Below are 17,838 nucleotides of genomic sequence, written 5' to 3'. Positions count from 1 at the left end.
CAGGTGCTTCAGAGGGAATTAACAGAACAGGGCAGCTATCGAGTGATCCTTCCCCTGTCATACACTCCCAACTTCTGGCAGTCAGAGGTTTAGGGACACCCAGAGCATGGGTAGCATCCCTAACTATTTTGGCTAATAGCCATTGATGGACCGATCCTCCATGAACTTACCTAGTTCTTTTTGAACCCAGTTATACTTTTGACCTTTGCAACATCTCATGGCAGTGAGTTCCACAGGTTGTCTGTGCATTGTATGAAGAAGTATTTCCTTGTTTGTTTTAAACCTGCTGCCTATTTCACTGAGAGACCCCTTGTTCTTGTGTTAGGTTAAGGAGTAAATAACACTTCCCTATTCACTTTCTCCACCCCAGGCATGATTTTATAGACCTCTATCATATCCCCCCTTAGTTGTCTTTTTCCTAAGCTGAACAGTCCCAGTCTTTTCAATCTTTCCTTATATAGAAGGTGTTCCATACCCCTAATCATTTTTGTTGCCCTTTTCTGTACCCTTTTCAATTCTACTATATCTGTTTTGAGATGGGGCGACCAGAACTGCATGCAGTATTCCAGGTGAGGGCGTACCATGGATTTAGATAGTGGCATTATGATATTTTCTGTCTGTCTTATCTATCCCTGTCCTAATGGTTCCTAACATTGTTAGCTTTTTTGACTGCTGCTGCACATTGATTGGACGTTTTCAGAGAATTATCCCCAATGACTCCAAATCTCTTTCTTGAGTGGTAACAGCTAATTTAGACCCCATCATTTTGTATGTATAGTTGAGATTGTTTTCCAATGTGCATCACTTTGCATTTATGAACATTAAATTTCATCAGCCATTTTGTTGCCCAATCACCCAGTTTTGAGAAATCCTTTTGTAATTCTTCACAACCAGCTTTGGACTTAAGTATTTTAGTAATTTTGTATCAGCTGCAAACTTTGCCATCTCACTGTTTACCCCTTTTTCCAGATCATTTATGAATATGTTGAACAGCACTGGTCTTACTACAGATCCCTGGGGGACATCACTATTTACCTCTCTGCATTGTGAAAACTTACCATTTATTCCTACCCTTTGTTTCCTGTCTTTTAACCACTTACTGCTCCATGAGAGGAACCTTCCCTCTTATCCCACGACTCCTTACTTTACTGAAGAGTCTTTGCTGTGGGACCTTGTCAGAAGTACAAGTCCACTATATCCACACTTGTGGACACCATCAAAGAATTCTAATAGATGGCTGAGTTGTGATTTCCCTTTCCAAAAGCTGTGTTAACTCTTCTCCACCATATCGTGTCCATCGATGTGTCTGATAATTTTGTTCTTTACTGTTGTTTCAGCCAGTGTGCCTGGTGCTAAAAGTTAGGCTTACCAGCCTGTAATTGCCAGGATCGCTTCAAGAGCCTTTTTTAAAAATCGGCATCACATTAGCTACCGTCCAGTCATCTGGTACAGAGGCTGATTTAAGCGATAGGTGACATACCACAGTTAGTAATTCTGCAATTGTTATTTGGTTAAATCAGTTGTGAGAGGCCTGCAAGATATTTAGTATAGATCTTAGTCACTGTATTTTCAGAGCTTGTTTAGCTTGCGTTGTAGCAGTAATGGAATGGTGCTTAGGACAGGGTTGGTTACAGTTACATGCACTCATAGGCGCCGACTCTGTGGGAAAAAATTTTAACCACAGGGAAAAATTAGTGGGTGCTCTGCACCCACCGGCAGCCAAGCTCCTGCCCCGCCCCACCTCACCTCCTCCTCCTCCGCCTCCTCTGAGTGTGCCGCGTCCCCGCTCCTCTGCCTACCACCCAGCGCTTGCCGCCGCCAAACAGCTGTAGAAAGCTCCAGGAGGGAGGGGGGAGGAGCGGGAATGTGGCGCGCTCAGGGGAAGAGGCGGGGCAGGCAGGGCCGGCTCCAGGCACCAGCTTCTCAAGCAGGTGCTTGGGGCGGCCGCTCCGGAGAGGGGTGGCACGTCCAGGTATTCGGTGGCAATTCAGCGGACGGTCCCTCACTCCGCCTGGGAGTGAAGGACCTCCCGCCGAATTGCCGCCGCAGATCGCGATCGCGGCTTTTTTTTTGTTTGTTTTTGTTTTGTTTTGGCTGCTTGGGGCGGCCAAAACCCTGGAGCCGGCCCTGGGGGCAGGGATTTGGGGAAGGAGACGAATAGGGGCAGGGAGGTGGCGGAGTTGGGGTGGGGACTTTGGGGAAGGGGTTGGAATGGGGATGGGGCAGGGGTGGAGTTGGGGTGGGGCCGGGGGCAGAGGCACCCACCAGCCCCATTAGAAGTCGGCGCCTCTGCCGCACTAACTTCCAAGCCGAGGGAAGATGGTAGGTCAGGGTGGCAGGGTCCTGGTTCCAGATCTCCCAGTGCAGGGATAAGAGGGAAAGGTTAATGGTGGGGTATTCTCCCAGATGTGCAATCACTGCATGCAGCTTCAAGGCAGGGTCTGTTGAAGACCGGCAGTCTGAGTCTAACGGAAAAATGCCCTTGGAGCAACGGCTAGGTACAGAGCTCTCCGGATGGGAACGGGGCCACCTCCCCATGCACACCGGCCAGCATGGGGATTTAAGCTCCGCCCTGTAAAACACTGCAGCCAACTGCATCCCCTGGAGAACAAGAGGGGCCAGAGAATTGTGCCGCTCTGAGAGTTCTGTGTGTGTCTGAATCACAAGCCCTCCGCTGGGCTGCTCCCAGCTAGCGCCGCTTACCTGGGCGGAGAGGCAGACAGACCTCAGCGAGCCAGAGAGGGATTGGAATAGGAATTGAGAGACCCCTGCTGTGTGGACTCTTCCAGTTACTGGAGGGGAGTTACCCGCCTCCCTGGGGGAAGAGCTCCATGGGATCTGTGCAGTGCTGGGTGAATCGTCCCAGCGTGGGCAGCATTCAGGGCTTAGAAATGGCGAGCCACTGAACAGTGTTACGGGAGGGCAGGCACTGGCTGGTTACTGATTCCACCGTGACGGTTGCATGATCACCGTTTAGTTTAGTCAAGAGATACCAGTGCGGTGGGATTTTACCCCCGGATCAGGGTCTCCTGCTGTTCCGTCAAAACCAGGGAGTTCGCTGTGAAAGCAGGTGGCCTAGCGTGGTGACACTCGCCTAGCGCGGTGACTGGGTTACAGCCGCGTCTGGAGAGGTGATCCCGAGCTTGTGGGTGCAGTACAGCGACACTCCCTGTGCTCCTGCCAGCTTCCCCGGAAAGGTCTGAGAAGATGGCCCCTCCTGTGGCCAAGCTGCTCTCTGGCTGGCGGACGTTCATTGGTGCCTCGTGGGCATCTGGCTGCTGGCTCAGATGTCACCCGCAGCAGTTGAATTCCATGCGGGGGAATGAAATGATTCATCCTGTCCTGTCCTCTGCTGCCGTGCAGGGTTTCCTGGAAGCCCCACCAGTGTGGTTGTGCTCCCCGGGGATTAGTAGATCCCTGCGTGGCACAGGGCTCAGCTGTGATGTGCCAAGATGCCGCGCCAGGGCGGTGCCCGGTATGCACTCCCTCCTACACCCCCATCACGGGGGCTAGACAGTGTGAGTAGCTTTCCTGCTGCATGGCCTGTCTGCATTGCACCGTGGGGCCTCTGGAGGCTGCTGCAGCCTCCGGGCTTCAGTAGCACCTGTGGGGGGGGGGCGGGGGGGCAGAGCCATTCGGTGACGAGCAGGGGAAGAGGCCTCCCCTCACTACGAATGGTCCCAGCCTCCAGCTCAGCTGTGTGGGTGGGACGCTGGGCAGAGGGAGAGCGTTGGCGCCAGTAACTGTCTGACGCCCGGACAGATGCTCACAAGGCGATGCTGGATGTTTGAGTCTGAAATGGTCACAGATCCTACTCAGAGCCCAGCTCGCCTCAAGGCAACACTACTGCTGCTGGAGTCTGGACTGACGGGAAGAATGGCGCTTTTAAAGCAGGGTCCTGGCCACTGGCGGGGCACTCCCCCTGCCGTGGGGAGAATCCAACCTGGCAGCTACAGCTTTTCCACTGCAGTGGTTTAGAAGCCATAAAAGGTTTATGTTGTGTTAATATCTGTCCCGTTTGATAAGCCGATAAAGCAGGTCAAAAGCAAAATAAAGCTTTCAAAGCGCCCCCAGGCGGATTTAACGATATAGGACACCTCTCCACTCTCAGCACTCTGCTGGCCATCCGAAGGAAGTTGGCTTCCTGATAAATGATTGAGTGAGTGACGATATTCATTTCTTTATAGGCGCTTTGGGGTCATTCCTGCAAGCGGCTCACATGTAGCTCTAACCTGGGAAGGCAGGGGGCGTTCCAGGGCCCAGTCCTTTTTCTGCTGTTTGGTGATTTCGTTATGGTTTATAAGGGGTTCATTTTTTTCTTCATCGGAATAATAGCTAGTTTTATTGAATACTGATTTGCTGAGGGAAATGCCGGGTGGTACATAACTAAACGACACTCTGTGCCGTGGCTTATTCAGAATGTCCCATCGTTATTAACCCCTTCAGTCAGGTGCATACAGCTTAGGACGCTCATTTCAAAGGTTGCCTCTTTTTCAGGAAAAATGTCCTTTGGTTTAAACGCATTGTGGTGGCTAAAATCTGCGTTTTAAAAGTCACCCGGCACGACTGAGGGAGTACGCTCGGCTCTAGCCTGGGGCTTGGACAGAATCCGAGCGGGGTCAGGCGACATCTTTAGCATTCCATTGCGCCCCCAGGAGTCACGGCTCTGAGAGCACCTGGCCTGTGGATGAATTAAAATGTTGAACAATGTACAAAATAAAAATAGTGAGTAAGACCCAGCTTCCTTCCATTTGCCCTCAGTCACGTCCACGGTGTCGGATCTGAATGACTCCTCCGCCGACACTTCATAACCCCCTCTGTATGAGAGCTGGTGAAAGTGAAAGGTCTCTGGGGACGCGATACAGTATAATGTGAGCGCAGCTTTTAACGTTCCATTCTTACTACAGCTCAGGAAGTAGGGTGGAGGGACAAAGAATTTCCTGTGACTTAATTTACATGACCCGTCACTAGGAAATAGCCTTTTAAATCAGAAAACAAGATGTGATTCCTGGCAAGAACGACTGCGGTGACTCAACCACTGTACTCGCACCTCCTTCGCTGTTCAGCCTGGCGCAGGTGATGCCGTCTTGCCAAATGTGTAGTTCGTTTTTGACCCTGTCGGTGACAATAACGGGTGCTTTCCTTGCCCCAGCTAGCAGGAACTGAGCCCTGCGTTCCAGTTCCGAATGAGCCGGGTCTGACGGCCCCTCTCTGGAAAGAATCGACAAGACTCAGGTGGATTTAGAATTCATAATCGTGACCAGTCCACCTGCATTTTAGGAATCCATTTGCATGTTTGGTCGCTGATCGTACGTTCTAGATATACGTATCTCAGCCTTATTTGGAGGAATATTGCTAAGGTTTTGCTTAGGATTTTGTGAACCAAATTCTACCCTCAGACATGCACGGCCACCTCCTGTTGAGGTCAGTAGGAGTTACGGACGTGTATCAAAGGCAGCGCTGGGCCCTCTCGATTTAGTCCGTGTTCACCGCTGAACAAGATGGTGTAAATCACATCCCACAACCCCCTTTTAGCGGTGAGTCCCTGGAAAGTGCCGTGTGTCACCTTGACCAGTACTGAGGGGGCCCCCGGTGAGCAGTCTGCAGGAAGCTAATGGTAACGTCACTGCAGGGATAGCGCTCTGAGGGAAGATGCTGTGTGATGCAGGGTTTCCCCCAGAATATTCAGAGAATTGGGTGTCAGTGTCTGGAGTCCGGGTGTCTCAGGGGATGTGCTTTCCTCGCCCTGCCATCTACTTAAAAAAGATCTGACTTGTTGTCATGCAGGTGCTTTTCAAAGATCATGTTTCTCTCTGTCGCCTCCTCGCTTGACTCTCACTGTGATCGAACAGTAAAGGGCCCGACTTCCGGAGGGGCTGATTGGACAAAGCCAGCGAGGGCTGAGGGCACGCGGCGCCCCTGGGAATCGGGCCCATCACAACCGGTGCTGACGGGTTCAAAAGACTGCAGGGCTGAGCAGGATGGCTTTCTTTTGCCCCTTTGGCTCTTCATAGCACATTTGACTGTGTAGGACTGAGACAGGCCGTCCACACCCATACGCAAACTACGCAGCTGCGTAGGGCACCATCAGTTGCCCCAAATTTCCTGGTGCCCTACGCAGCTGCGTGCTGCTCCAGCGGCCGGCCTGATTTCCCCCAGCCGGCTGAGCCGGCCAGGAAAACTGCCCCTGTACCCACCCCGCGCACACTCCACCCCTTCCGCATAGCCCCTGCTCCACCCCCGCCCTGCCTCTTCCCACCCTTGCTCCACCTCAGCCTCACCCTCACTGCACCCCTTCCCCAAAGCCTCTGCCCCTGCTCCGCCTCCCCCCCCACTCCACCCCTTCCCCTGAGCTATGTCTCCGGGGACTGCAGCAGGGGTCGGGCGCGTCCTGCACTCACCGGGTGGCGGGAAGTGGAGCGACCCAGCCCGCTCCACCGGCTCCCAGCCGCGCCGCCGGTGAGTGCTGGGGGGCGGTTCCCCCCTCCCCCCAAGTCCCAAGGCTGGGAGCCAGGGGAGCAGAGCGGAGCGGGCTGGGGCCAGGTCACTCCACTTCCCGCCGCCCCGTGAGTGCAGGGTCGGGCCCGCCCTGCAATCACCGGGCCCCAACCCGCTCCGCTGGCTCGTGCTGGGGGGCGGTTTCGCTCCTGCCTCCCCCAGACCTTGGGCGCAGCTCCCCCACCCTCCGCAGAGGCCTGGGGCCAGCACACACACACACACACACACACACACACCCGCAGAGGGAGGGGTTGAGAAGGGCACCACAATGTCTAGGGACGGCCCTGGGCTGATACAACAGCTGGAGACATACTACAGTATTTATATGACAATAAATGAGCCAGCATCAGCAGCAGATGGTTTTGATCATTGCTTTAAACGTTCTTGTCAAAGCGTCTAGCAGCATCTGATGATCTTCTGACCCTGCATTTCTATCTGGTTTGGGAATCCGACATTAACTGTCCTCATCTCTGCTGATGAATGTAGCCCCCCCCCCCCCCCCCGGCCACATAGTGAGCCAGTGTCAATGCTGACTCTAGGGCCCTTTTCAGAGTAGCAGCCGTGTTAGTCTGTATCCGCAAAAATAACAGGAGTACTTGTGGCACCTTAGAGACTAACAAATTTATTAGAGCATAAGCTTTCGTGGGCTACAACCCACTTCTTCGGATGGGTTGTAGCCCACGAAAGCTTATGCTCTAATAAATTTGTTAGTCTCTAAGGTGCCACAAGTACTCCTGTTATTTCTAGGGCCCTTGTCTCCCGGTCCTGCGCACTAAGCACTAGACATGGTGGCCCTCTTTGTTGAATGCAAACCGGTGCTGCTGGCTGTCCTGAAACAACCTATGTGGAGCACCTGGCCTCAAAGACCAGCTGTGTTGGGACCTTCCCTTTCAGTGGTTCTCTCTGAAGCAGAGTGGGGAAGAGAAGAAATTGCATGCTTGCCTGAAGCTCGGAAATAGTCTCCTGGGGGAGCCAGGTCGTTCTTGTGACGATACAACTCCAATACTGTTGGCAAGGTTGGTGGGTAGCTTGAGTTTTCTGCTGGTTAATTGCTGATTAGATTACTTCTTCTGGTTCCTCTCATTCTTACGCCTTTCAGACGTCCTCCCACAACTCCAGCTGTGCTGCATACTGGGCGAGCATTTTGTTCTGTACTAGGACCTCGTTCTGCTGAACGTGTAAAGGAGGAAAGGTGGAGCGTGCGTGGAGGACTGCATAACATCCGTCCCTCTTCCGAGTGTGGTTTTGACGGCGTTGCTGGCTCTCCGTACAGCAGCGCCAGGCCGGGGGGTGGTTTTGGTGAAATCCATGCCCATGCTTTCAGACCGGACACGTCTAAACTCTTCTTCCGTTTAAAAAGCTGCAGTTCTGGGCATGGGAATTCTGAAGCAAAGCGTGATGCGTAGTATGCTGGTTTGCATGCAGGAACCCAGCTGAAGACTGGTTTTAATCTCTGGGCACTAACGAAGGCTTAGGGTACTCTGTGTGCATTCTACAGTCTGCTCTATAGGTAAAAATTCTGGAAGACTTTTCACATTTTTAACCCTGATACTTTTCACTGGGAGGTTTCCCATCTCGTAAAAGGCAGGGCTTTTTAATTCAGCTAAAGGGATAAGTCATTAGCAGATTCCAGAGTGTTCATTGGCTTCATGCTCTGTTCTGCAGCAGCAGCACGGGGCAGCTCTTAGGAGAGCAAAGTGAGAGGTGACGTTTCATATGGTGTGAGGTTTGGGTTTGTTGCAAGAGTCCATCCCAGACCTCACAAAGGGGCGTTCAGCCGGAGGCGGTACCCCAAAAGTCCAAGTCAGAATACAGCTGAGTCAGATCCTTTAGGGTCAAGATAAAATCCTGATCTTTCTGTGTTTGTTAGTCTGTATTAGCAAAAACAACGAGGAGACCTTGTGGCACCTTAGAGACTAACAATTTTATTTGGGCATAAACTTTCTCTAAGGTGCCACAAGGACTCCTCGTTGTTTTTGCTGATCTTTCTGTGCCTCCCATCTAATCTCACTGCATCTAGTTCTTGTTATGACTGGCTGCTTCATCCCCTGTCATGCCTTTCACCTGACAGTGTATTTTGGTTCTGAGTAATTCAGTGCAAGGAAAACAACTTGTTAAATACATCGACCTGCCACCTTCCGTGGTTTGTTTCCCTCGTAACGCTGCAGAATCCTCTTTGTTTAGGGTCTGTGCAGTTTTGGGAGGCTTGTCAGTAACAAAGAAGTTTCTCGGAATAGAACCTCGCTGAGCGTTTAGAGTGGGAATTCAGAACCAGGAGCGACGGCTTCCGAGTCATTGCCTCTGCGTTACGCTTTATGTTTATTCCTCCGTTGAAAGCAGGGCGCACACAGCAGAGCAGTTGTGCATTTTACCATAGATATTTTGTGTCCTCCTCTGAAATGAGAACACATGCAACCCCGTGCTCTGGGTGTCCCTCGCCTCTGTTTGCCAGAAGCTGGGAATGGGTGACAGGGGATGGATCACTTGATGATTCCCTGTTCTGTTCATTCACTCTGGGGCACCTGGCTACTGGCGGCAGACAGGATACTGGGCTGGATAGACCATTGGTCTGACCCAGCATGGCCGTTCTTATGGTAGGCTGTGTTTGTAAAAAGTCTCAGCCTTGCTGCCTACCGTGAAACTTCCCCCCTGGTCTCCTCCCAGTAAGAGTTAAGAGAGCGTTGAGGGAAGAGCAGAGGAAGGGGGAAGGACAGAATTCTGGATCCTGTTTACAGACTTCAAATTCCTAACGTGCCTCTGGCGTGGCAGGTTCTTGCTGACTCATCCGTGTCCCTGTTTGATTTTCAATTAAGTTCAGGGAAGCGGCTCCACTGAACAACGGCTCATTTCTGACCTGGAACACCTCTGTGCCACCTCATCGGTATCACGTCCAGCAGCTGCAGCCCCTGGCAGAATATAGCATCCGTGTTTCCTGCAGGAATGAAGTCGGCTGGTCTTCATTCAGCCCCTGGACTCTGGCCAGCACAACCGAGGGAGGTAGGACAAGAGCAAATAAGACGGAGGACGGTCTGTACATCTGTGCTTCGTAGGGCTCTCTGCTGAGGGGTTCAGTTTGCCGAGAGGGCACTGACAGCTCCATGCCGAGGCCCAAGGGATGGGTCACCAGGAGCTCCTTCACCGGCACACAGGCAGCACGGCGTGGTCGCTGGCACTGGGAAGTGCAGGCAGGCGTGTGCATGTGCCAGCTGGCCCTCACTGCCATGTTTCCCCGCTCTAGGGGAGGTGGCTTCCCCACTGCCTTCATTGCCCTCAGCGTCCGGCCAGGCAGGGGGCGGCTGCGGGGAGCTGGGGGCCATGGTTGGGAGGAGTATTTGGGCTCTGTTCACCCCCCCCCACCCCCCCGGTGCAGTGACTTACACAGCTAGCATGTCCCACCCCTCTGCGCTCCCTGACTGCAGCGGCACAGGGCTGGGGGAATCAGCTCTTGGCCGGCTGGGCTTGGGCTTGGACTCACTCCTGCTCCATGGGAATCGGGGTGCAGGATGGGCCTCTTAGAGAGAAGCAGCGCATCCCCCGTTTAGTACTTGCTGCCCCTACCAGCCAGCACCTGACTGTGCCCCCGACACTGCAGATCCTGGCTCTTTGGGGCTGTGAAAGCCCAGCCGGCAGGGCAGGGCACCCCCAGTGTTTGCTCTCAGGCCTGAGGGAGGTCCCAGCTCTGTGGGGACCCAGGTGCATGGGGGCCATGCAGCTGCCATGCTGGGCCAGCAGCGCCTACTGCGTAGAAGAGGAGCGTCTCGGTTCACGCTGCGGGGCATTTGTAGGGAGACACGGCCCAGCCACCCGGGCCGGAGTTAGCCTTTTGGGAAAGATGCGCTCGGCTCTTCAGTGCTCACGAGGGGCTGTGGGTCCACATCTTATCTGCAGGAAATCCCAGCTAAACCACGGTCACGGTGCTGGCACTCTGACGGGGACAGTGGGGTCATGGGTCGCATGGGGGTTATGAAATATGGCTTTTGTCTTGGCTTCTCCCTGCTCTCGGAGTGGGGAAGTGTGCAGGGGAAGCGAGCCAGGGACTCTTTTCCGCCCCCCCAGCCCTGGTGCCGGGGCCCCCCAAAGAGGAGACTGTGCAGCTTCAAGATGGGGTGCATTTTCCTATTCAATCGCTCCCCTGCCCATCCCCACAGCCTTCTGACCCCTGTGCGTGGCAGCTATCGCAGCAGCTAGACCTGAGAGACGCAGAGGCTGGAAAGCCGCCCACTCCGTATGGCTCTCCTGCCACGGGGCTGGCCGGCGTGTGCTCAGGGAATCTGAAAAACGTGGCTGTTTGGACAGAGTGACTTAGAGAGGGGGTTAATTAAAGAATTAGCCTTGATCCTTCCATGAGCTCTGCATGGGCGCCAAAGTCACGGCAGGATTGGGGCCTCCATTTCTGAGACACAGAAGGCCCCAAGTTCAGTTCTGCGACCCAGGAGCCCCACCACATCCACGTGAATTGCTGATGGGCACATCTGCCTGGTTTGCTTAGCTCTGTACGTGATTCTGTTTGTGTCTTGTAGCCCCATCTACTCCCCCTCTGAATGTCACAGTGCTCTTCAACGAGTCCAGCTCCTCCCTGGAAGTCAGATGGGCAAGGCCCCACCTTGGACGAAAGCATGGAGAACTGCAGGGCTACAGGCTACAGCACACATGGCAGAACTCAAAGATAACGGTGCGTATGAAAAGAAATACAATAAGAACTAAATGTAACATGATGGCCACAAAAATCTCGACAATGGCCAGGCAGCTATGACGCTGTCTTTCTTGCTCACAGGTGTCCTCTCAGTGTTCCCTGATGGTCCCCCATCGGTCTGTATCTGCCTGCTGTCTATAGCCATACACAGCGTTTATAAACTCTTTGGGGCAGAGTGGGGCTCTGTGGTGTGTGTTAATACAGTTACAGTTCATAACTAAGAATATTAGCCAGGGCTGTTGTGCCGGTTCTTGTCTTAAAGGGGAACTGCAAAGCAAGAAAAATAGCGTGTTCATTATCGCTTCTTTATGGGGTTTCTCTAAAAAAACCAAATAAGATGCTGTTTGCATGCGACGTGTTAGTATTTTGAGGGGCTCTTCCCTGTGCTGGAGGGTTTGGAGCGGGAATTCGGATTCGGTAGCTTTTACAAATGGAAATGGCTATGAGGTACATGGCTGGGGAGAATCTGGCTCTTGGGTTCCAAGTCGGATCTCGTTTGCGTTGGATTTATCCCAGTGTGACTCCGTGGATCTCTCCCGAGGTGTATGCAGGAGGGGAGTCTCTTCGTTTGGAGGGCAGAGTGAAGGGAGCATTGGGATCTTGGATAGAACTGGGCAAAAAAAAATGCATTGAACCTTTTTTTGGTTGGAAAATGCCCTTTCGTCCTAACAGAAACTTTTCATGGAAACGTACCGATTTCTACACCGTTTCCCTAGGGAAAGTTTCTCGGATCCAGGCTGGAATTTCGGAGGGTAAGTGAGGGACCCAGCAGACAGAAGAGCCTGGTGGTGAGGACACTCTCTGGGCAAGTGGGAGATCAGGGTTGACATCCCTGCTCCAAATCTCTCTCAGATTTTCATGAAAGATTTCCAAAGGTCTCAGTCTTGCTCCATATTGGAACGGAAACAAATTCCGAAGCCTCACAGTTTTTTGTGGAACAGAATTATTTTCCGGCCAGCCCTAATCCTGAGTTTAAAATTCTGACTTTTGTTGTTGTTGTTGTTGTTGCTTGTTTTCTCTGGGCTACAGCAATGCCAGTTACAAAAGCCTTCAAGACCCAGAGGTATTGGCCTCTTCTTCAAGCCAGACTAGCCCGAGCAGTCCGGCTGCTCCTGGGTCACTGCTGATAATGGGCAGAATAACACGTGAGCTTGGAGCCATTGCATTGTGGGAAATCCCTGCACGGGAATGAAGGGAGTTGCGTAACAAATGTGACGCAAATGGAGCCATTATAGGCCAGACAAAAGGAAGCCGGCAAGCCAGACACATGTTTCCATCCAGATGTTGCCTACTTACTTGTGTACTTTGCTGGGCTGTTTCTTGCCCTCTGAATAATCCGAAATTTAGAACACAAAAAGGCGCTGAATGCGTACATTTTTGAAATCTGCGTGGAAGAAATGATTCACACTCTTTTTCTAAGACACTGCGATTTCTGTTCCCTTTTTATCCTATCTATATGGCCCACGCACAATGAAATCGGGAAAACAATATTATGATCTTGTGACTAACACTTGAAAAAGGATGCTGACATGTTTATCTTCTCACAAGCATGGGAAGAAGGGACTTTTATTTATTTATTTATTGGTGAATTTTCAACATAAGACTTTTAAGCAATAAAAAAGGTGTTATACTTCAGGATAACTACACACCATAGCTGCTTACTGTTCCTCAGTGACCTGCATTCAGTGTGGAAAACCTGCTGAGCCAAAGGAAGATATAAAATCTCTGCTAGTGGGTGAGTGGCTTCTGACTGTAGGAAATCTTGGCTAGGTGCCTAAGAATGGGACTTTGCTGGACAGGACAAAAGCTCTTTGCAGAATTGGGGCTGAAGACTATTTTTGTGGTTTATGGTTGATTCGTTCCATCTACTTGCAACATTCATTGCAGGGCAAAACATCATGTTGCTGTCATGTAATGCCGCAGGGTCAGAATGCAGGCAGCCCAGAACACAAATTTCAGGGCCTTTTTTCCTACATACACATCCCAACAAATATCCAAATGTTGGTACTCGCAAGCTGGCTTCCAGGGCACACGCACATCAGGTCAAAACCCAAGCGAGCCTTGTAACCATTGTCCCTGGTGTCCCTCCACAACGCCTCAAGCTGTCAAAGCAATCCTTGCCTTGGCCAACATTTCAGCCTTCCCAGCCTAGCGCCTATGTCCTAAAGGCCGTTACCAACAATAATTCGCTGTCGCCCACAGAAGTTGGTCCAGTAGAAGAGATTCCTTCCCCCACCTTGTCTCTCTAATATCCTGGGACCAACACAACTACAGCAACCCGGCAAACGGCAAGACTAATGTAAGAAAAATGGGTAGTTGTCCCTAGCACAACTCGATTGTACTGTTGTGGGATGCTCGTGGGTAACAGCAGAATGCCACACTGGCCGGCAATGTGCAACCTGCTCTCAAGCAAGGGGAGAACAGTAGACCACTTTCATTACTACATCACGTAACAGTTAGCGGGGGAGGGGGGAGACTGTGATTTCTTTATTGCATTGAAGGCGTTGATGGGCTGTGAAACGCACGTTTTTTCAAAGAAATGATGATGACAAAGTTTCAAGGTGACCTACGGAATCGCTTTGGGCCTGACCCTACCTCCTTCGCCGCATACGTTGACTTGTGCGAGCAGTCCGATTGACTGCTCCTTGGAGGGGAGTTATGTATGTGCTTCATTGGCTGCTCTAATGGCAGCATGCCGTAAAATGTTGGGAAGAGAGAAATCTGGTGGCTGCCTTCAGCTCCCGCGATGGAGAGGGGCTGTTGACTCGCACGGATGCCTTAGCAGGAGTGGATGCACTTTTCGCGGCAATCAACCACAGAGGGGATCTGCAGGCTACCCCTCCGCTCCCCCATGGGCTACACTTGGGGATGCCGTCCATTCAGCAGGCATCAGACAGTTACGCGGGCGAGGGTGGAATCCTGGGGAGGGTGTTTTCAGTCTGCAGAGGACACCCTGGTTTACCTCTTTCTTGTCCAGCCTAAACAATGGGGTCAGGTGCCTCCGCTAGCTGGCCGGAACTGGGGCATGGATGTGAGGACCCTCAACACCTTGCAAATCAAGCCACCAAGGTAGATGTCTAAAAGTGGGTGTCGGATCCCAACTTCATTCAGGACCCGGTCTGGAAAATCTTGACCATTTGGATAACACTATGAAGTCTCAGTCAGTCCGGACACTTCCCTCCAGCCTCTGGATCAGGGACTTCGATGCACCAAGAGGGAAGGGTCAGATGAGATGGAAAAGCAGTCCTGATTCGGCAAGGTACGTAAGCATGTGCCTAACTCACTTCAAGCACGTGAGTACCCCATTGAAGCCAGTGGTATTAATCGTGTGCTTAAAGTTAGGTACGTGCTGAAGCACTGTGCTTGCTGGGGCCATGGAGCGGAGAGATGCTAAATCACATCTGCAGACCCCTGGCCTGGCACAGGCTGTTGGCCGAGGGAACAGCTGGCTGCCTGCAGGCGGGCCCACACAGCCCTGTTTGTTTACAGCTTTTACTGTGACATGGCAGCTCTGGGCTGAGGTTTTCTTGGTTATTAAATCCAGCGGGTCAGAGCCAGCCGAGCTGCCTCTCTCCCCCGCCCCAATGCCGGAGCTGGGGCAGCAGCCTGCGGACTGCTCTAAGTCATGGAGCCCTACGGATCTCTCCAGCAGCCAAGTTATGCTGAAACCTCTCCCCCCACCAACGCGCCTCCGCAAATGCCAGGGCCAGAATCTTGCAGAGGTGGCTGTGCCCATTTTATGCCTCCTGGCAACTTCCCTATGCCAGGGGACTCTCCGGCTGTCCTGTTACGGCAGCCTGAAGGGGGACAGAGGATCGGACCCAGTGGGTGTGTCTCATCAGTTGAGAAGGCTGCACTTCCTGCATGTACTGTACGCGGCCAGTTGAATATTCCTCCGGGCTGAGTGCTCGCGTGGCACAGTGCAGCTGCACGAGAGATTAAAGAATGGAGACGTTCTTTGCATTGACTGAGACACAACAATACAAACACCACCTGGCAGACGTCCCTTTGCCTCAGGGCGCCATGGAGCAAAGCGGGAGAAACCTGGGGATGCTGCCAAAGAGCAGGAAAGTATCCCTGTAGTCACGTGCCTAACTGTAGGCCAAGCATTCTTCAGTGCTGCTCCACAGGACAGAGCTATTTTAGCAGCACCTACATCGAGGAGGCCTGTAAGTGTGTGTATGTTAACATAGTCATTTTGTTTCCATTTTTAGGGTTCTTTTGTCTAATGGCAATTCAGATTTGGTTCCTGCTGAACTGGCACTTCACCGATTTTTTTTTTTTTCCTGTTGTTGCTGTATCACGACCACACTCTGTTTGGAAACTGTCCGCAGATGTTGTAATCTGCACGTCAGTCTGCCAGCTGTATGATCTGTCACCAAACGGTTGTTTTTCAGTAATAAGTTGTCATGGAGCAATGCCAGTCACTTTCTCAGCTGTCCAGCTGACTCTCAAGAAATGCAGGAAATAACAGTGAGTTTGTGGGAAAGGGAATCACTTGTACGGTTGATCAAGAAAAACATCTAGGATACCATTGAATCAATCTAACGTGGTGCTGGGGCCATGAAAGGAAACGCCGTGTAAAACTAGAAATGTCATTAGCATGACATGAAACCACATTGGTATAAAACAATCAACTACAAAGTCTGCCTTCCCCGGTTCATTACTTTAATTGTGAAACAAAGATCTTCCTTACTACAATTATATGGTTGCACTTTGTGCATGGAAAAATGAGAGGGGCCAAATTCTCGGCGGGTGCAGATGGTCCCCGTTCCACTGACCTTGGTAGAGTTTTGCTAATTTACCCTGCCGGGGAAATTGGCCGGAGACCTCTGGCAGCGAGGATGAGGCCTAAAAGGAGAAGGAACAAAAGCAAGGTATCCGTGAGCGTGGAGAGCGAGCAGGCCGTGTGTGTGGCAGGGCAGCAGCGGGCTGGGCAGCAGGGAGAGAGACGCCTCCGTCGAAAGGAGCGATACGCAGAAAACAAATCCCAACAGATAACTTGCTGCACTGCGTACGGGCGTGAGGCGATATCGCCTGGGTTCATCGAAGAAGCCCGTCTCTGACTGAGAGCTTCACGTCTGGAGTTCGGCCCGGGTGCTATGGAGGGGCCAGCCTGCCCCGTGGGGAAAGCCTTTGCCCCTTTGATGGAGAGAGGAGGAGCCTAGTGAGGAAGACAATCCCCACCCAGCACACTCCCAGAGAGCCCGTCCCTCCCCCAGCAAGGTCAGTTTGTGGTAACATGGTCACGGGTGGGGCCGATAGGAGCCCTTGCAGGCAAACCTGCCACCCCGCTGGGGCCAAAGTGTGGGGCGCCATGTGTGACAAACCTGACATGAAGGGCACAAAAAATGGTTCATGCAGAGAACTTAAACTGCTGCCGGGTTCTTGTCCCCCCAACCGCGTCTGGGCTAGGATAAAAGGTGCAATAACCTCTTTGAACTAACAGGCCGGTTACCCTCGTGTGGCCAGGCACAGGCCCTGGAACACGCAGAACGGTGGGCAAGTGACGTTCGGGGAGCATGGGATTTGCCTTCGCCCTTTCAGCACATTGTAAAGTCTACGCTAGACTTTTCAGACCTGTCAGCTAATACCATTAAACCCGCGTCTAGACAAGGCCTCCCTGTGACCGGCTCCATATGTAATCTCTGCTCTGTGAGTCTGTATCTTGGATGTAGATAACTTCAACAATACAAGTAAGGGGCTACAAATCTGCATGGGAGGTAGACTCCTTCTGCACTGCAGGGAGTGTAGTGGGGCTCCGGGGAGAGGATTGGAGTAACTCCTGCAAGCCACATGACTCCAGCAGGGGCAGGGGATAGCCTGAGGACACGAACTAGAGAGACAGGCCGTTGCATGGCTCCCTACTGCTTAGGGATTGTATTTTCTCTTGTGTAGGTTTTCCTGGCTCCTCGGGAGGGTAGTTCACCTTGTCCCAGAGCCTGCAGCCAAGAAGGCTGCGTGACAATTGGGTTGAATCATGCCTCGCTCAGTGAAGTGGTTTAAGAAGGAAATCCTGTTAAGCTACTTTGTTTTCATCCAGTTCTCGAAGAACAATTATTCTCTATAAATAGCTCCCAGTTACATTACGCGGGTCATAACTCCTGCTGGCTGTTAAGGGTCGGCAACCAGAAAATTGAATCCGGAAAGAATGTTAGATTAAAATAAATCTTGAGTTTCCATTGTTGGGCATGTCCAGCGAAAACAAGCTGCTCTTCTCCGCGGTGCTAGCTTTTTTCTTTCTTTCTTTTCATTTTCAGCAGAATCGTTCTTCTGAAGCCCAGCAGAACACCACTGTCGCCACCATCGCGATCGTAGTCACTAACGCCACGTACGCTGTGCGCGTCGCCGCCGTCACCAAGGGCGGGATCGGGCCCTTCAGCGACCCAGTGGTAGTTTTCATTCCAGGGGACGGTAAGAACAAATAGTACGATCGTGTCATTAACGAGGCATTTCATTTCAAAGAGGCCACTTCGTGTGTGGCCTTTCCTGGCTTTAAGAACATAAGAACATAAGAAAGGCCGTACTGGGTCAGACCAAAGGTCCATCTAGCCCAGTATCTGTCTACCGACAGTGGCCAATGCCAGGTGCCCCAGAGGGAGTGAACCTAACAGGCAATGATCAAGTGATCTCTTTCCTGCCATCCA

General features: G+C 52.1%; 1 protein-coding gene across 1 annotated transcript in view; it reads left to right on the top strand.

Moving 5' to 3' along the window:
• Positions 1–17,838, top strand: part of MERTK (MER proto-oncogene, tyrosine kinase) — a 65,518-nt gene that overhangs the window by 26,480 nt on the left and 21,200 nt on the right. Inside the window, exons 8-10 of the mRNA XM_065401508.1 lie at positions 9,312–9,495; positions 11,019–11,170; positions 17,452–17,605. Coding sequence (XP_065257580.1) covers positions 9,312–9,495; positions 11,019–11,170; positions 17,452–17,605 — 490 coding nt within the window. The remainder of the gene's footprint in view (positions 1–9,311; positions 9,496–11,018; positions 11,171–17,451; positions 17,606–17,838) is intronic.

This window comes from Emys orbicularis, chromosome 3 (assembly GCF_028017835.1).
Source record: "Emys orbicularis isolate rEmyOrb1 chromosome 3, rEmyOrb1.hap1, whole genome shotgun sequence".
In the NCBI taxonomy this organism is placed as follows: domain Eukaryota; kingdom Metazoa; phylum Chordata; order Testudines; family Emydidae; genus Emys; species Emys orbicularis.
This window is presented reverse-complemented; position numbering and strand designations above follow the sequence as displayed.